The sequence below is a fragment of the Pomacea canaliculata genome, linkage group LG2, assembly GCF_003073045.1.
Source record: "Pomacea canaliculata isolate SZHN2017 linkage group LG2, ASM307304v1, whole genome shotgun sequence".
Taxonomy (NCBI): domain Eukaryota; kingdom Metazoa; phylum Mollusca; class Gastropoda; order Architaenioglossa; family Ampullariidae; genus Pomacea; species Pomacea canaliculata.
Window position 1 is genome coordinate 295,880 of NC_037591.1, and position 21,047 is coordinate 316,926.

At 39.6% G+C, this 21,047-nt stretch overlaps 1 protein-coding gene across 1 annotated transcript; it reads right to left on the minus strand.

Annotated features, from left to right (window-relative positions):
- Positions 1–318: 318 nt before the first annotated feature.
- On the minus strand, positions 319–18,102 carry LOC112556442. The gene is made up of 7 exons (XM_025225458.1): positions 17,920–18,102; positions 14,414–14,686; positions 13,124–13,285; positions 11,383–11,604; positions 9,666–9,722; positions 9,261–9,342; positions 319–6,687 (listed from the first exon to the last, which is right to left on the minus strand). The coding sequence occupies exons 1-7, from the start codon at positions 17,975–17,977 to the stop codon at positions 6,177–6,179; spliced, it is 1,365 nt and encodes a 454-aa protein (XP_025081243.1). The 5' UTR covers positions 17,978–18,102; the 3' UTR covers positions 319–6,176.
- Positions 18,103–21,047: the final 2,945 nt, after the last annotated feature.

The following is a 21,047-nucleotide window of genomic DNA, read 5'->3' on the forward strand; positions in this document are numbered from 1 at the left end:
TTGGGCCAGTCTTGGGCCAATCGTGCATTGCCCAAAGAAACCCCAAACATTCAACCAATATGGCCCAAAGATGTTTTCGGTGGTCACGTGTTCTTGCGCGCTTCAATTTTATTGCGAAGTGTTCGGATGTCATTAAAATTAGAGTCCTCTTCCTACTCAAGAAAGTCTAGCAATGTTTTGGCACAATTTAGTGATTCTGATTAAAATTAAGGAGTTAGCAAAGGTGTCTACTACAGTGACTGACAACAACACATGTTCTTAGTGGCAGACGCTCAACAGTAACTGTCAGTACTTGCAGCAAAATAACAAACAGTCCAGTGTAAGGTGTGATCTTTACTGTGACCTAAGATTACCACTAAACAGTAATCCTACAGTAACATACATTAAACACATCGCTTTGACCTCAACAGTAACCTTAATGTATACATTGTACGACCTCGAATCACAAAAGCAGCTATCTTTACAATGATATAATTATACCCTACACTACAATTATGCGGCGACACGAACCAATAAATTAAAAAGCAGCACCATGCACTCAATGACTTTTAAAGGAAATCGATGATCTTTACAGTTATAGCTAATAAACGTGTCAAAAAACCTGTGGTTGTTAAAGTGACATGATGAACACAAGAATATATGTCATCATACAACCAACGATACAGTTAAAAAAATGACTGAACCCTGATAAAGTTTCAGTAGAACATATTAGTGGCAAACACCAAATTATAACAAGCTGATGCAAACAGTATTGGGAGATAATATACGATGGAGTTTATGACATCAGGACAGAATGCCTCTTGTCTGGAAAATAGAACTCCCAATTCTAGACAACAGGCAGAAAGACAACACCTGCTCAATTTTACACCTCTGCACAAAAAGGACAGCACCCAGTATTCCTACGCAATAAAAATGTGTTGACGTCCACAAATCATGTTTTGACATGTAAACATCTCTGATATCAGCAGCTCATGCTATGTGTAATGCATGTCATATCTGATGTGTAAAGCTTCACTGAAAGAACAATCAACTCAATTCTTTCATCACTCTCCAAACCCTTGGAAAAACACATTCACACTCACCTCCAAATGCCTAATGAAACATAAACTTCTCCATACCAGTCAATCAGGATTTAGACCCAAACACTCTTGCCACGTGGCACTAACATCTCTAGAACAACAGTGGCTAAACAACATAACAATCATTATACTGCAGTTCTCTTTGTAGACTTTGCCAAAGCTTTTGACATCAGTGATCATGACCTGCTAATAAAAAATTAGAACTTTACAATCTTAGCAACTGCTCCATCCATCCTATTCCTTAAATCCTTTTCTCTGAAACAGAACTCAGAGAGTGACCGTGAAAAATCAATTGTTGGATCCCGTTGAAGTGAAATCTATGTCCAACAAGGCTAAGTCTTAGGTCCTCTTCTGTTCTGGGTCTAATAAATAACCATCCCCTTCATATCTTACGATCATGTGAAATGTTTGCAGACGACACAACAATACAAGCAAGTCGCAAACATTGCCATTGGCAGCTCTCACACAGTACAATAAAGTGCTGATGAGCTTCAGTCCTGGAGTGAACTAAATCACATGACACTTAACCCTATCAAAACAGAAGTCATGCTAATAACAACACGACAAAAGAGACAGAACCTTCCCCCCTGTGGGACTCTGCTAGCGGTGCTTTGATGAGGCTACTTATTAACATTCAAAAAAGGGCTATCAAATCAGTTTTACTCAAACTGAAAATACAGACTCGCCATTTCCAGTCTCTAGGGATTCTACGGCTGCTAACCAGACTAAAATCAAACAAGAGTATGTTCATCTTTAAAATATTAACAGACAAAATGACCCCTTAACTTTCTATATCTTCTCTACCAACACAATAAAAGGGTCTCTCAAGCTCAATTAGATGTACAAAAGCATAACCGTTGCTTATTCTGTCACCCTCGTAGATGAAGATTTGTCATTTGTTATACATGTTCCAACGCGTAAGCCATAATGCTATTAACAGATAATACATATTCTGATGTGTAAAGCTTCACTGATACAACTATCATACATGTTCCATAGCATGAAGGACTGACTACTGCTTGACAAGCCAGAAACCTGGTCAGAACAAGAAAGTCAGAGTCGCAAGCTCTGTCTTTGTAGCATCTTCTTCCAATGACCAATCTAGGCAGAAAAGAATGGCCGGTTATCACTGGTACCAGTCAAACACTAAATGAAGAAACAATCTGGCCACTATTACTTATGACAGTTTGTCCTGTTGTTTTGTTATTACCAATGTGACCAATATGACAACATGATTGGTTCTTTGTTTCATCATTATCATTTGGCCACTTCTAGTGAACAAGAGAGACAACAATATTCAGGTGTCACTTTATGACTGATGATTACAGAGAGTAGGGTGACTGGCCTGACAGTACCATTATATAATAAAAAGATCAGATAATAGGACAAACCTTAAACTTTACATCAAATTCAACACCAGATGTTTTATGACATCTGCATAATGATTTTGTAGATAAGAAACCTTGATGCAAAGCAAAAATTCAGATACTGTATCTTTCACAGTTTCAACTACAGAAACCATTAAATTGCACATAATTACTTTTTCTACTTAAGTAAGACATTACACTCCTGGAGGTTTAATATCTTTCAGCTTTCAACAGATCTGCAAATTAACAAAATTTGACACTCTCAATTTTTAAAACTAAGAAAACAAAACAACAAAAAATAAAAACACCTGCCTGAACTTGCTGAAACTGTAGTGAGTCACAGTCCAGCCTCTGGCTAGCTGACTGTAAGACACAAAAAATTATCACAACCTAGCAATATGACGAAGCCACTAAACTGAAGCTGTCTTGCCTTGCCTTCAGTCTGAGTTTTTGTTTATTCCTTGTTACTGCTGGAGGAGCATATGGCAACAATTGTCCACAGTCCGCCACAACCAATTTTCATGTGTACTGACAAAATACAAACTAAGTATCACATTAACAAATTATCAAGCATGATTAAGCACAGTCAATTCACTTGTGACCAAAGTTACATATTTCTAGCCTAGTGATCACATTAACAGACCCATTTACATGACTGATGATCACAACAAAGACAATGACTAATCTAACATTATAAATAAGCAAACAATAAAGACAATGACTAAAGTAAAATTATAAATAAGCATACAATAAAATGATTACAAAACAAGACTGTCTAGCACTAATAAGCTCAAACAAGGATCAAATGACCATGTCAGTAAACATTTACAAAATATTTAAGTCTCTCCAATCATTCACCTACTAAACCAATACACGTGCTACAAAATCTACTAAACCAGTTTAATCTTCTCTAACATTTGCTCCACTTTGTTTATAGGTATATAGGCATATTATATAGTATATAATATTAATGTTAACTTTTAATGCGCAGCATCACAACCAAGACAGATGCACAGACCAATCATAATAAATGAAAGATAACAGCCAGTGGACAGTGAGGTATGTATAGACACACTGAACATCAAGATGAGGTACAAGATAACAGCAGTGGACAGTGAGGTACATATAGACACGCTGAACAACATCAAGATGAGGTACAAGAGTAGAACGTAAAGCAATGAAGGTATGTGTCCTAGAAAGCTTAGGGCCTATCAAGCTTAGTTTATTTCTTGTTACTCCTTGAGGAAAATAGAAGTCTGTGTCAAACTTTTGTGGGACTGCACTCCACTTCCAGTGAGAACTTAGTCTGAAATGCTCTGGACAAATGGGAAACTTGATCTAAACCTGAAATGCAAAATGCTTGTCTAAGCACCTATTGAAACCATGCAATGACAGCTTGGATCATTACTTTAAGTAGACTGTTCCAGAGACTAACAATCCAAAGCCCCAAGTATGTGCATGTCTGCAGAGCTTGGGTTGTGCCTTCTTGGAGAAATTTAGAATAACAAGGCTGTAGCTCTCAGAACTGGTGCGTCAAAAACCATGGGTCATCTAATATACTTTGATAAAATTCCCCCTCAGCCTGTGATACATAAAGTTTGTCTTTGTTCTGTACGTTGATCTGCATAAGCAGCTGGTTAGATATTTGTTTGCTATGCTCATATTATGTTTCTTATGCACATGTTATATGTGTACATGTGATTGAGCTTGTGAGCAAAAGACAAATTTGTCTTGGACTTCCTCACTCAGACAATAAAGTTTGATTTGATGACATTTTTTTACATAGTTCTGAAAGAAATTCAGTGTTGGGTCTCTGTAGACCTCCAAGTTCTTCCTAAACATAGGTTATTTAATAGTGCCCTTGGACTGTCTGTTCCTCATTGGGTAAGTGAGCTTTAGGTAGTAAGCGAAGGAATAATTTCTAATGAAGTTATTTGAATGAGTTAAGCACTTGCTTTATGTTGTTTGTAGTTATTTGAATCAGTTATGTTGTTTCAAGTAAAAACATTCATCGTCGTGCCCACAATGTACTGGTTTTACTAGTTACCCGTTTTTATAAAATTACATTCAAAAAAAAAAGAAAAGACAAAACTCTATATAATCAAAACAATTTAAATTTTATCTTTTTTAAAACAAAATATTTGTTATATATAAATAGTACTGCGGCCCTATGCTCCACTGGGGGCGACTAGGAACAAGAAGAATATAAATAGTATACCTCAGCATATTTCTCACTGCTTACAAATAAGACTTTATTACAAAACTATAAAAGGCCAAAACTTTAAAACAAAATATTCTTAATCATAAACAAAATATTCTTGATCATAGCACATAAGCTTCCACTTTGATACACTACTCACATGCTGAGCATGACTAGCTGCCTCCTTTACATTTTGACAAATGCAGTTTGATTTTTGGTTCAGCACAAGCATTAGGCTTGTCCAACAATCATGCTACAAACTGACCTCATATTATGTCCATAATTGCTGTCCAGTCATACCCTGAAAAACCCACTTCAGGGTGTACAAACTGTATTTACCACAAGTTACACTTCAGAGCATACACACTGTATTTACCATGAGTTATACTTCAGAGTGTAAACATTGTATTTACCATGAGTTATAACTTCAGGGTGTACAAATTGTATTTACCACAAGTTACACTTCAGAGCGAATACACTGTATTTACCATGAGTTATATTTCAGGGTGTACAAATTGTATCATGAGCTAACCTTCAAACCATTACTTCTGAAGACTGTGCATCTGAGACAACACATGGTGGGCTTGGCAATCAGCAGTGTGTGTGTGTGCGCAGTCATGCACATGCATTTTAAAAGTACTCAGTTATAGCAAGAGATTTTGTCTCATACCATAAAATAACAACCTGCTAAAGAATTTAGTAATCAGCTAAAATCTTTCCTTATTCATCGCTGTCCACCCAGAAAGACACTATTAACATGTTACTTTGTCCTTCAACAAACTGCCACAGAAACCTACAGTAATGTTACTCAGGACTCATAATGAAAACACTGCCACAGTGAGTTGTGACAGTTGATGTTAAATAAATTCTAAATTAACATCCTAATGTAACTGCATCCATTACAATAAGATATTAATTTAGAATTTTAAACTGTGTCTACTTGTATCCTTAGAAATGAAAAAAGTGTTATGCCGAAAAAGATGTTTTCAGTTTATTAGAATTTGCCCTACAAGACCTGACTTTCACTTGCAAAGCTAGGGAAGACTCCAAATATTGTGTGCTTTCATACAGACTGTGCTTGGGTATAGTTGCATACCTGCAGTGTGAGCTGCAGGGAGCTATAATGAGATCATGAGAGTTACAGAGTGAGCTGTAGTGTGGGCTACAGGATGGGTTGCAGTGTATCCAGCTATAATTCTTCACAGGTTGATTGCTTGGACTGTGGAGCACAAATATATGAATGTGTGAAAAAGTGATGATACTACAAACAGAGAAATGCAAGAAAAGCTAGGTAGTTACACCCAATAAGCATGCTGTTTAAAAATACTCCATAACCTTTGGCAGTGGTATAAATCTTGTAGTAGAAGCTAGAACCAGGGTGAGCTCACAAGTTTCAATAAGCTTGCCCATGAAGTAAACGGCTTATTTCTGGAGCACCTAAACTGCAAACTCTCAGTTTCCTAACTTATCCAGATGTTATGTCAGTTTCCCCACAGCAGAAAAGTGCAACACCACAAAAAAGCACTGCCTTTAGTGGTTAGCACGTGGTCCACAGACAAAAGGGACATAGCGCTGGTCATCCTCCAGGTGTTCATTCTGAAGATTCTGTTCCATCGTCTGCCGCAGGTTATCCAGAGACTCGTAGTAGTTTTCTCCTGTTGTGTAGTCATAGTGATTGTCTATAAGCCCATCCACCTCCCGGCCATACAACTCTCTGTCCTGGCTGGTCAAATCCCTGTTGTAAGAAGGCTGGCCATCTCCATGTCTACAAACTTCAGTCTTCAATAATGCCAAGTGATGTCCTTTTCTTGCTGAGCTGGGTGGCACTTTAACAAAGTGGTGCGCAGTGCTGGCTTGTGGAAGGTACCCCAACTGCTCTTTGGTTGTAGTCATGGTGGCAGTACCACCTGCAGCTCCGAAGCAACATTCATCTCCCTCTGCATCCACATCAGCAGCAGCAACATTCAGAGGCATCCCACACTCACCATAATAGGGGTTGGCAAACACCACAGTGGGCAACTCTTCTTTCTGCTTCTTTTTTCTGGAATCATACCCAAATCTGTTAAAATCCTTTCTCGGATTCTTCTTTCACCCTCTCATCAGCACTTTTCAAACCATCCAATCACCATCTTAGAAAAAAGAGTTCATGGACTTGTATTCATAGACCTGTTATTTACAAAACATTACACCAAAACAACAAAAAATGAAAACTAAAGTAACATTCAACATACAATATTTGAGGAAGAATATGCACTGCAGTGCCTTTGTGTGTTGTGAAACATGCATGTGCATGTCTGTGTGTATACTGAAATGTACTGTATATACTGAAATATGAACAGAGAAAGGGAATGGGTAGGAGTTGTTTCTCCTTGCTCTCACACACACACACACTCTCTCTCATGACTTGTTGGGATGGGGAGGGGTTGTTTCTCTCCTGACAGAGAGCTAGCCTTGTGTTCAGGGTGTGCCACTGGTCAGGTAAGCAACAGCTCCCTAAGGACTATGAAGGTAAAGCCACTACAACAGGCTTTTTGACCAACACTCTACCCATGCAACCAATAGATCATGAGGGCCTCAACATCATGTCATCTAGTAAGTTTCAAGGAAAAAGAATTTATTCTCAAAATTTTACCTCTTCTTTGTACCAGATGTTACAACCATAGGGGAATAAAGAGATGAGCTTAGTTTCACCTAGTTAGCAATGAGCACTGTAGATAAATGCAGGCGACACAGAACAGGTCCTGCAGGTAATGTGGATCATGCCATCCAGAGACTGACAAGGACTGGACAACAAGAGCTTGCTGTAGTACCAGAAGTAAGAGATTCTTTGCTAACAAGTCACAGACAACCATCATCTTGCAACTGCAGGAAAAACTGGGTCAGATGACAGTGCATGAAGTTTAGAGACTCTTCCTGCAGTGGCTAGTGCCAACAGGAAAATGCCCTTTCCATTACCCTGCAAAACAGCACCAAAGACGGAGGCTCACAGGTCTTGGAGTTTAGAAACATCCTGCCCCAGGCCAAGTTCCATGTCAAAAAGAGGGAATGAGAAGCAGGCTGTTCTCAAAAGAAGGTAGGCAGCATGTCCAAAATGTCACAGCGAGAACTGACTACCCATGGGCCTAGATGGCAAAAAGAAAACAGCATTGCTCTAATGCCTCTGATGGTGATGGAAGCAAGCTTGTCTTCATGAAACAGCCACAGGAAAAAAAAAGTATGCTACTTCAGGGACAGATGGCATTCATGTTGCCAGCTGGACAAGACTTGCCACTTGCCCTCGTACACATACACAATGGAGGGCCGGTGAGTGGTCGAGATTCTCTCCCCTGCCTCACTTGAAAAACTCTTGCGGGTAACAACCACCCTGTCAATACCCCGTTATGATTCTATCTCCTTTTTGAAGCGAGTATTGCAAGATGCTGAGAGGTGCAGAAAAAAGAAACTGAGGCAAACTAAAAGTCTCTTGTTATAATTCACCATGAGAGAAGTGGCAACTGCCAACATGTCCCTGAGGAAAGCGGTACCCTAAAACATGTGCAACTGTCATAAACAAATAAATATGCAGGTATATAGGGAGATATATAGTATATAGAGAGTATATAGAGAGGAGGTGAGTCAGATAAGGGTCCAACCACATTACATGCCAAGATGATTGCCTTACCTGAAGTAAAAGAACCCTAAGTTACCTAGATACCAACTGGCAAGACACAATATCTCCAGTTTACATGTGCCACTCCTCAAAGTGATGCAGAGCTCACAGGGCAAAGTGGCACAGAGCTCACACAACACAAAAAGTACAAGCCAAGCACTGCACACCCAGTGGAGTGTGTCACTGACAACTCTGGCACTCCTCAAAGTGCAAAGAAGTACAAGCCGAGCACTGAACAAACAGGGAAGCATGTCATTCAACAACTTTGTCACCTCTCTGCTTGAACATACATCATGTGTCCATTCAGAAAACAAAGACTGAGTTTGCTTCTCGAAGCAGGAAAAAATCTGGTGTAGTAGTTGTTTTCCTGAATGCCTCTGTAACTGTATAGTCTTTCTTTTAAAAGCACAAGGGACAGAAAACTAAACACAAGCCACCCAGGTGACTGAGTGCAGCACAAGTGACGCAGACTGGCCTAAATGAAGAAAACTGAACACAAGCCATGCAGGTGACTGCAACACCTGGTAAGAGTCAGTGAACACCACTGTAACCACTGAACTGCTGTATTGGCCTTGCCTTTATAGCTGTTACAGGGCTGTTTCTCACCTGACCAGTGGAGCACCCTGCGCACAAGGCACATGCTAGCTCAATGTCAGGGAGACAACTGTTGATGGTTAAAGAACTAGTATAACCTCTACTCTCCTATGGTCATGTCACTTGGTACAAAGAAGAAACACACATTTTCCCTTTTCTTTCTCTTTCTTTCATTGACTTGCTCATGTAGTGCCAAACCTATGCTGAAATATGAACAACAAAATGTTTTTCTGCATAGCATATATATATATGTGTATGTGGTATGTTTGTATGGTTGGTGTTGGATTGTTTCTTCATGCTCGCACATATATCTCTATCTCTTTTGTTCACTGACTTGCTCATATATAAGCTTTTAGCATTAAAGAACTTACTTGTGAGCAAAGAAGAAAATTGCAAGACACAGTCCCACACATAAGCCAAACAGGACACCCATCACCAAACCCACCAGTGAACCTAATGTCGAACATTGCAGGCAAAATTAATTACAAGTGACTTCAACAATGAATATAACAAGTCTGTAGGATAACCAACACCAAACCTATAAGTAAACCTACTGTCAACAATAATGTGAATTAAACAACATAACAGACAAATCTATAGTAAATTTAATAATGAACATAAAAAATAAATCTATGGTGAACTTAACAATGAATATATCAGACAAGCCTACAGTGAATTTTACAACTGAACATAACAGATAAATCTATAGTGAATTTAAAAAATATATATCAAAAAACGTACACTATGTTATGGATTGTACATAAACTACAATTTACCTGCGTGGACATCAGATTCCTGACTGTCTTCGACAGCTCCTGTCATATGAGCATTACCTGCATTAGCAAAGTATCATGGGATTATTACCAAACAATGGTAACAAAAGGTCTAACCAAATCAAATCAAATCAGACTTTATTGTCTGTCGAGGATACCCAAGACAGAAATTTTTCTTTTGCTCACAAGGGCAGGCATACATACTCACACCGACATTTAATACACACAGTTAGGAGTAAAGATACATTGTCATGGTAGGCTGGATCTCGGTCAAATGGTCAATAACTGCACTACAGGTAGTCGTTGACTAACAACTGTTCGACTTTATGACCACAACTATGACTGGTATGTCTGGCAAGGGTGAAAAGTGAAAATGTGAGAGTTTCTGGGCGTACAATAGTTTCCATGGTTTAGCCACTCCTGCACTACACATGATGATAAAAATAATGAGCCAATAAAATTGAATAATGAACAAAGAAAATGTTTCTAAAATACCATATGGCTTAAAGATGATTACAATATGATTACCCAGCATAATATACTTACAGTAATTTAACATGGCTGACTTACGACCAGATTGAATTACAACTGGTTTGTCGTAACCAAACGCGATCGTAAGTTGACAACTACCTGTATACATGTATAGGTTTACCGTATTACCATTATTATTAAATATTTAAAATATATAAGCAAACAAAAGAAGACACCAAATATTTTTGGAAATTGTTTCCCTATAAAAGAATAATCTTCATGATTTCTCCTTATCAGTTGATTTTAGGAAATTATCACCCTCATTAACAAGATCTGAGGGAATGAAAAATCTTCATGGTTTGTCCATTGACAAATAGCCTGATGATCTAAACCTGATGCACTAAGGGTAAGCTGGCCTGGATGCATGTGCACAAGTTTTGTTAACCAGCCACCAACGGCCTCATCTGTATAAGAACTACAATGTTTAGGTGTGAAAAAGCATGTGAACATAAAAAAAAAAATGATTCACGAAAAAGGAAAGAGTCTGCACAATTTTGAACTCTTCAGAGATGTCATTTTAATGCATTCAATACCAATGAAAAGCGACACAACTGAACATTTAGAATGATAGTGATGGCATGAACTACAATGTATTCCTATATTTACACCTACTAACCTACAACAAAGACAACCAACACTGACGTACATACTGTTTTAAAAAACATTTTTTAAACATTGAAGTGATGTGATTTGAAAATACAGCTTTTGTTTTCTGGTGCTAAGTTTAAAAGATGTTAACTGTCTGAAATAGAGAGCTCCTGTCATAAAAGTAAGTTACAATGCAGAAATTAAGAACCAAATAATTTACACAATATGTATAAAAATAAAGTACCAAATATTTTATTTGGATATACTCAGACTTCAATATTATTTAATATTATATTGTCATCTTTGGCTAAATCATGTAACTAGCAGCTGTCTCAAACATGGCTCTTGACCAACTGCCTACTTTTAAATATAACAAAATACCTGATTGGCTGACTTAATTCATAATACTACAATCCATGAAGAAACAGTTTCTTCCCTTGTGTATTTATTTATGCACAGAATGACGTCTTTCGTGACACCATCATTTGCTGTGAAGATGTTTGCTTTTGTGGAAGTGCAGTGTACACAAAGAGCTGAGAGTTACAGCTTTATATTCTGCTACCAGTCATACCACGCATTATCCTTACATCACAAAACTCACCCAATAACTGAACTTGTATGTTGGGCTTCTCCAAAAGCAGTTGCTGAAAGGATTCATTGACTGTTGTGCTTGAGAGAGACATAACTGTCCTGGTTTCGTCTGGTGACAAAGTCGTAACAGGCGTTGACTTGACAATGGATTTATACTGAACAACAGTTGATGTTGTGGTGGCGGTAGTGGTGGTGGTAGTCCTCTGTGGTGTTGAAGTGACTGGCCTAAATGCTGGAAATTTTTATATAAGCATGCTATAAAATTAAATCTGATAATCTGGGACGTGAATAAGTTTCTCTATTTGTTCTTATGATTCTCAAAATAACCAACACATAAATGTGGAGGAAAAACCCTAACTAGCTTTGAATTCTTGCAAAAGTTTAAGAACATAAACTGAAAGCTATACCCCTGCTCATCACATATATTTGTACCGCTGTTGATCATACATTTGTGTATATATATAAACCCTGTTGATGACATCTATTTGTATATATGTATCATCCAGGCGATAAAAGACATAAAATACTGTTTATAAAAACCACATATTTATATAGATACACACACATAACCCTGCTACTGAAGACATAAACAGCACTGTTTATAAAGATCACTTTCTCATTATCATTCATCTCTTTAAGGGTACCAGCTGACAACCAACTGTGCTATTCTGAAGGTAGTGGTTGTCTGCGATTTCTAGGACAAAGTGGCTCACAACACTATTCTGCAGGTTTTAGTTGTCTTGGGTACCTAGACAGACATAGTGGCTGACAATGCTCTTCTGCTGGTACTAGTTCTCTGGGGTACATAGACAGACACACAGGCTGGTATTAGTTGTCTATTCTGCTGGTACTTTATGTCTGGGGTGCCTAGACAGACACAGTGACTAGCACTAGTTGTCTGGTGTATCTAGACAGACAGTGACTGATAATGCTATTCTGCTGGTACTAGTTGTCTGGGGTACCTAGATAGACACAGCACTAGTTGTTTGAAACACCTAGACGGACATTAGTAGTTACTGATTATATGATTAAAGGGTTATCTTATTTTTTTCATGTTCTAGTGTTACTGTGATTTGATAGCATTCCTCATATACTACATTTGTGATTTGAGTTAAGTCACATTTTAAAAACAAATGTATACAAGCCTCTAAAAAGAATTCATCCTTGAAACTGGGATATAGGAGGTGAAAATGAATTGGACAATTTTGTCAGGACAGAAAATTAAATGTCCACATTAGGTTCAAATTTACTATCAACTATATATATATTGAATCCTTCTGTCGTCTACTAGACAAAACCAAAGATCTCAGTGATCAAAGTGTCCAAGACTTTGGAACAAAATACCACGATGCCAGTCAGTATAAATTCAGATCACATTTCATTTTTGCACGAATATGTTGATAAACACTTTTTGTGTGGAAATTGTAGAAATTTGTTAGATGAAAAGTTACAGTGCACCCGGAAAGTTCAAAACTTCGTAGTGTGAATAAAACATGTCAAAAGGGACCTACCCTTGACAGGCTATTTTTTTTTATTCAACGGTTACTTTTTTCACTCACACAAAACATGCAAAAAAACACACCGGCAGCACTATTATCATATGTATCTCATGAAGCCTTCATTCATCCATTGATGTAGTTTCAGGTTCAACAAAGCAAAAATAAACATGCTGTAAGCAATCATAAATCCAACTGTATACCAGAGGCGAACTTTAGTCACAGTGTCATATATAAGAATTGGTAATGACTTACCATACTGACATATGTAAGAATAGTTCTCAATCCAGCTGCAGTGATAGTCATGCCATCTCCCTCTGTCATCCAAACGCATCAAAGCACAATCTTCAAAGCACAGAAGGTGGCAGCTTGGCTGACTAGGTGCCCAGTAGGAAAATCCTGCATTTACTGATTCTCCTGATGACATCACAATTCATTCACACATAATAGCATTCAGATGTTGCACGGCCAAAACTACAAACAATAGCTTCAACCTGTTGGTCCTGCATGAAAGCACAAAATCAGTGGCCCAATGGGAGCTGGCAAAACTTTCCCAATAGGCCACGCATATCATCCCAAAGAACTGTGGACAATTTTGAAAATGTCGACCTGTTACAGAAAGTCCAAAAGTCACTCTAAGCTGTGCCAAACAACTAATGAACATTGTATACAATGTGATTCAAGCTGTCCTTCTTCACTGGTAAGTTGTAATAATAAGTTTTGGAGGAGTTACAAGTTGTTCGAGTGCTCAGGGATATTGTAGCCCCTAACCACCGTGCTGTTCTCACACTTATTGTAAGTTAGTAACTCTATTAATAAATGCAAAATTTGTAAAGCACATACTCACACTCCTAAGGAGCATGCTCTTAGCACTTAAGAATGACAAGGAAACATCGACAGCATACGAGAGACAGGAACACAAACAAATAACATATGAACTACAAAAAGAATAAATAACCGTACTAAACAAAGAATAAAACCAAATACAGAAAATACAAAGAAGAACCAAATAACAAGAACAAGAGCTGAGAGTAACATCTTGCAAAAGGAAGAGTGTGAAAAAGGACTAGCATTATGGGAAAGGTTGTTAGGAGTAATGTTTCACTATTTACTGTAACTACTCACTTCCACTGCCAGAAAACAGCACACACTAGTAACTCACATCTACTCACTTCCCTCATTAGGGTTAGAACACAACCTAGTATAAAAACTTCTAATTTCCCTCCAGTCAGATGACAGAATAGATGCAGTTTTCAAGTAACCTCTCAATAAATGCGTCTTAACACTTTCTGACCCACACAGATACACTTACCAATAACATCTTAGCTCTTTCTGACACACATATACACTTACCAGTAACATCTTAGTAAGTTAGCTCTTTCTGACACAGATACACTTACCAGTAACATCTTAGTAAGTTAGCTCTTTCTGACATACACAGATACACTTACCAGTAACATCTTAGTAAGTTACCTCTTTCTGACATACACAGATACACTTACCAATAACATCTTAGCTCTTTCTGACATACACAGATACACTTACCAGTCACCCAGGACCAGCGCATCTCACTGCTCCTGTCTGTTGCACCAAGCCAAATGCCATTTCTAGGCCACTGTAAGGTTCTCAGGGTGGACATGATAAAGTTTTGGGTGTCCTTGTCGCGAATTACTACCAGGTGTCCACCTTTTGACTTGCAGTCATTAGATGCACCGTCCCAGGTAGTTTCACGTAGAATAAACTCAAAGCAATGTTCTCGAAAGATGTGTATATATCCATTGATCTTTAGACTGCTTGGACAGCGGTATCGAAGATCAGCTGCAGCAATTTAAAAGTAACAAGAGCCCATTCATATTACATGTATGCATACATATATGGACATACATTTGTTACATGTATATGGTGGGGTGGGGGCAATACAAAGTAAACAGGACAACCAAAACACAAATGAGACATCACCCTGACAACAAGGACATAAAACAGACATTACAACTAGGACACGAACATTACAACAGTTAGTTCTTTGCAGCATTACGCTCGTGGACAAAGAACACATGGCAGTGTTCTCTATTAGCTCTGTAGCATCATATTCCTTGACACAGTACATATAACAGTATTCTCTATTAACTCTTTGCAACATCTTTGCAAAATCTTTGTTTTTCCCTAGTAGTTAGCGTGAGAAGAACAGTGGAAAGGGAGATGAAAGGAAAGGGCTGGACATGGGGTCACCTGGAGCAGGTTTTAGCCAATCGACATTGGTGCCGGTCTCTGGTTGAAGCCTTATGTGCAGCCTGATGCAAGAAGAGGAAAAGATAGATAGTAGTTAGCGTGTTGGCTTTAGAGCAAAAGATCACTAAACACTGCTCAGTTGGGGTTTCCTAACAAATGTGCATAAATCAGATGAAAGTTTTTCCAAGAGGGCCTGAATACAACAGTCTGGTGTCAGGGTCTAAAAACTGTAAAAAGATTTTAAATTGGAGGTCTCACCAAACAAGACATTTTGTAATTATGCGGACATGAGAGCTGATATTTCATCATTTATTTATCCCTTGATTGATACCAGTTGATGACTAGATGCACCACTTTACTGATGCCTAAAGAGGCTCCTGGTGTCTCACAAGGCTGGTGACCATGCTCCAGACAATGTCATTGTCCTTGTAGGAAATGCATGTTCATGCTATATAATAACAGTTGTAGAAGCACGATGGATAGGACTCTTCTCATAAAATTACTATTCATGCTATATATCTAGTCGTATAACCACAATGAAAAGGACCTTATAAAATTTGCTGGACACTGAATTGCTGTCACTATTACATGATAATAAACACAGTGGCACTCTTCCAGATGTAAAAAAAAAATTGCGTCAGATTATAGTGACGCAGCAACTCCCTCCTTCCCTCCAGAACTAAAGCTCGGGCTGAGCCAGCATGCGACATGTGACACTTATGTGCAGAAATTTGATATACAAGCTCAAGTCATTTATTTGTCATAAAGTGCTTGGAAACTCTTGCTCACTCGCTAACATTGCCAGTCCCACCAACAGATGCCACTGTTTCGGATTATGCATCTCCCACGCCTGTACGTGAGTCATTTTCAAGCTTTTTTTTTCAAGTTTTGTGCTGTGAATTACATACTGTGTAATCATGGAGCCTAAGAAAGAAAGCATATGCCAAGGACAGTGTTCAAAAGAAGCATATGATCTCCATGGAGCAGAAACATGAGATCATTAAAAAGCATGAGCGTGGTGTTAGGATATTGAATATTGCCCGCAAGTATGGTCATAGCACATCTACGATATGTACAATTTTGAAACAGAAAGACCAGATCATTATTTTATTTATTTATATTATTGTGCCATTAACATTTACTATACAGTACTGTATTTTATACATTATTTACATATAAATTGTGTTGTTGTGGGAGGGTTGGAACGCATTAATCCCATTTCCTTTATTTTACATGGGAAAAATAATTTTGATACAGGAGTTTTTTTGAGTTTTTTTACATGCCAGCTCAGTTGTGTAATGGATCGAACTCGTATGTAGAAGTACTACTGTATAGGCTGAGGTGATCAAGTTTAAGTTGTCATTTAAATATAAGGTCATACTTGAAAATTTAGATGTAAAAGCAGGATCAACTAATTTATACTTTAACATCTATACCTAAGGGTTATTTACATGTTTCTCCAAAGACTATTCCATTGACTAAGTGGGCTACTTTTTAATTTAACAAATATTTTTAAATTTAAAATCTGTTAGAAACACAATTACATATTTATAACTAGGACACCAGAGTTATAAAACCCTAGACTTCCCAATAATGTTGGTGCTACTATCATATCAAACAGATTAGTTTGAACATCAGATGGTATTAACAACTTTCTACATTTACATAATAAAATATACATACTTCTAGAACTTTTATCATACAACTTTTCTCAGCTGCTAAAAATTTACTGCATATATTATAATTCATCTTAAGACCTGAATAAAGTATATCCTAAATTACATCAATTCTTTCATGAACATATTAAAAAACAGGTCGTTTATTCATTTTGCCTTTTGCGAATACAATATTTGTTTTTTATTTAACATTTCCAGAAATATACCATATATTGCAAAAAATAAGGTAACGAATTAAAAGTGTCTTGGAGGTTTTTTCTGAGTAAATTATAGACTCATCTACATAAAGTCATAAGAACATTTGGAATAAAACATCAGCTTTAGGTGCGTCCAAATCCAAAAAAGTGGCTTCTCTTGATAAAGAATTCAAACCATCAGAATTGTGTAGTAGAGTAGACAAAGCCTTTAATTGTTTAAAAACAAGGAAAAATGCAAAGGCGACAAAGTTTTGCCACAAACTTGGTTTTGCTTTGTGCAGGAACCAAAGTATCTTGATCTCACTTGGATAGCGCTCCCAAAATGCCACAGCATTCCCACAGCTGCATGCCGCACAAAAGGTCAGGGGGTAGAGTGCAACCTGCTCCTGTTTCCAGTCTGTGCACTCACCATTTGGAATGACCAGACTATGCATGCTAGTTGGATCAGTAGCTCAGCAAGTTGTACACAGACCATAGTATGAGTGATGTCCTGATGGGCACCATGTCCTACGTGAGTAAAGTGGTCGGGGGAAGTGGGGTTGGCTGCGGAAGTTGGTTACCAATGCTAAAAATCTATGTTCTCAAAGACAACCTTCACTGAAATAAAAAAAAGGTCGCATGTTTCTGGCTCGCGTTCATTTATTTGTTTATATTAATCTACAAAAAATGAAAGAATTTGATGTCGTTAGTCCCACCATGACTAAAACGTTGTTACTGAAAGAATTGTAATTCGAATCTGTTGTAAAACGGCTGATCGTAATGAAGCCAATACCTATGTCAACAATATAGTTAGATAATTATTCTATTTTTTTATCTTTTAACTTTACGCCAGAAACGGTTGTAAAACTGTGCGGAGTTGTGTAACTGTGTTGTCAGAGAGGAGTGGCAAGCTGTCAACTCGGTCTATGGCTAGAGCTTGAAACACTGACCATCACAGCAACCCACTTACCAAAAGACGTCCAACACATAAAAGCTGTTATCACAATCCCACACAACAACCGCTTCATCGTGGTTTTTGGAACAGCAGTGTGTGCCAACTGCGTAGGATGGTGTGCAAGCCGCGGTGCGTCCTGATGTTGTGATGTTATGATGGCGACTGTGATGGCCGCCGTCAACAGACGACACCTGCTATTTATAGCTCAGGGCAAAGCCAGGGGAAACAACTGCTTCTGCCAGTCCCTTGTCGCCATACGGCTTACGTTCCCCTGCTACGTGCTACATGTCTATGTGCTGCTGCAGTGTAGGGGGAACACACACACATGTGCTACTGCAGTGCAAGGGGAACACACACACACGTGCTACTGCAGTGTAAGGGGAACACACACACACACAGATGTCTATGTGCTGCTACAGTGTAAGGGGAACACACACAGAGAGAGATGTCTATGTGCTACTGCAGTGTAAGGGGAACACACACACACAGAGATGTCTATGTGCTACTGCAGTGTAAGAGGAACACACACACACAGATGTCTATGTGCTACTGCAGTGTAAGGGGAACACACACACAGAGATGTCTATGTGCTGCTACAGTGTAAGGGGAACACACACAGAGAGAGATGTCTATGTGCTACTGCAGTGTAAGGGGAACACACACACACAGAGATGTCTATGTGCTACTGCAGTGTAAGAGGAACACACACACACACAGATGTCTATGTGCTACTGCAGTGTAAGGGGAAAACACACACACAGAGAGATGTCTATGTGCTGCTGCAGGGTAAAGGGGAACACACACACACATGTGCTACTGCGCAGTGTAAGGGGAACACACACATGTGCTACTGCAGTGTAAGGGGAACACAACCAGATGTCTATGTGTTGCTCCAGTGTAAGGGGAACACACACAGAGATGTCTATGTGCTGCTGCAGTGCAAGGGGAAAACACACAGAGATGTCTATGTGCTACTGCAGTGTAAGGGGAACACACACAGAGATGTCTATGTGCTACTGCAGTGCAAGGGGAAAACACACAGAGATGTCTATGTGCTACTGCAGTGTAAGGGGAACACACACAGAGATGTCTATGTGCTGCTGTAGTATAAGAGGAACACACACATGTGCTACTGCTACTGGAGATGTCTATGTGCTACTGCAGTGTTTGGCATTGTTGTTATAATCGAAATAACCTTTTGTACATAATTGAACATCAATAAATAATCTACACGAACTACAGCGCAATTCACTCCAGGATGTAATCGCTTTTAACTTCTCCATCAGTGCTAAATGCTAATGCAAAATTTGTTTTCGTGTTTTCTAAACAACACCAGCAGCTCCATCACCCAAGGCTGCATGTAGGCCCTGCTTTGTACAACAGTCATTTCTCTTTCTTTTTGACCGGCTGTTCAGTGGGGGGTCCTTCTCATGCGGGTGCAAGACTGGCCATGCTGGTGTAAGTTCACCTCTGCTGCGCTCCATCATGTCTCCCCCTTACGACGGGTACTCGATTCGCTACCAGTTACGGGATGAAATTATGGAAATCTTTCTTTCACCCCTCTGTCAAAAGAATCTCGATCGCCAAGAGGTAACAGCGTGGACCGTACATGAATGACCATGCAGACTCGATAGAGTAATTCTTTAAGGTGTTTCTACATTATTTTTCATAATTTTTCGCCTCCTAGTTTTTCCAGCATGCAGAGAAGCAAGTGGATGCAAATATTTTTGTTTGTGTTGACAATCAGCCTCCCGGTGCGGGTGGAGGGAACATTACTTTGCTGTGTACTGTGAGTCTGGGAGGCCGCCTCCATTTACAACTGTCTGATTCGGGCGGTTAGGCGATCTCTTTCGTCCTCCCTGTCATCATTGCCCTCCTCTCTCTCAACTCGCCGTGCGGTCTTAGAAGGTCGGCAACAGAAGAGGACTCGTGGTCAGCCAGATGTCTGGACGTTTCGCGTCGAACATGGCTATTTTTTAGCCACTTAACAAGCTGGGCAACCAGGTGCGTACTGGACACCGCGTCCCCTGCAGGCCGTCCGCTTTCGCCTGCAAGTTCTGGAGCGTCGCAGCGTACTCGTCGACCGCCTCATCACGTCGCTGTCGGCAATTGTAGAAACTGGCAATGATGTCGACATCTTTCCGTCCGCCGTACGCCTCCACTAGGACACCCAAGATCTTTCTCGGCGTATCTATTGCGTCATGCGGGAGCATCAATTAAAACTCAACTGGCAGGTCCCTCCAGCGAGCTCAAGATGTAACCACGAGCCGCATTCTGAGACATCAGGTTTATGGCGAGAGCTACCTCGACCTCTCGTTTCAATCTCGTCGACACTCGTTGGTCCGCCGGCAAACTACTGAAAGTGGACTAACTAGTATGCTCGTAGAGCCTCTGCTGTGCTGTCGTCCTCTGCAACCATTGTGCACCTCTCTGCTGACACTCATCCTGCTCGCAGCGCCAAAGATGGAACCGAGTGGTGGAAGGGCAGTATGTGACAACAAAGGTCCAGCACTCAAACGAAGGCAGGAACAGTCAGCAGTCAGCAGGTGTGCGACCCTTTAATTCATGTACGATGGTCTCGGCTGCGTCATATCGCCCGAGGCGCGAGAAGTCAAGGTTGTCTTTCTTCCTCGTGTAGCTGTGCGCGCTGTCTCCGCCGTCGTCTGCTCTCCTTTCGTCTCAGCTCTGCCCTTATATACCTCTCGGGAGGGTAACTCCTATTTACTATCTCTCGCGATGGCTCAGCAGATCCTGCCAAAACTATCAACAACGCCGGACTACCCGCCCTCTACAAATCCATAGAGCGCTGAAACAGATGTTGACAATTAAATGCCTCCAAGTTGCATGGTGCGTGCAGGAACGCAATGTTCTGCCACAAATACCATCCGGACTGGAGGCCTTGCGAATATTCACTCGCTGAAACAGCTCCACAACGTTCATGACAAATCTCAACCAAATCTAGTGGAATGAATTGTTCGGCGCTCCCGTCTGAACACAGGTTTATAAACGGGTACCATCAGATAATAGGACGCACCCAGACTGGGCAAGGGTAGAGATCTGTACGCACGTGGTACAGTTCCGTAGACAAAGTCGAGTGTGGTCTGACTCAGGGTAGTAGTAGGACATGTCACATACTGGTCGTA

Coding starts and splice junctions, on each gene's coding strand:
- LOC112556442 (XM_025225458.1), bottom strand. CDS start 17,977: ATGAAGCGGTTGTTGTGTGGGATTGTGATAACAGCTTTTATGTGTTGG. Junction 11,605..13,123: donor TTCTTACATATGTCAGTATG/GTAAGTCATTAC, acceptor AAAAATTTCCAG/CATTTAGGCCAGTCACTTCA. Junction 9,343..9,665: donor GGAATCTGATGTCCACGCAG/GTAAATTGTAGT, acceptor GTTCGACATTAG/GTTCACTGGTGGGTTTGGTG.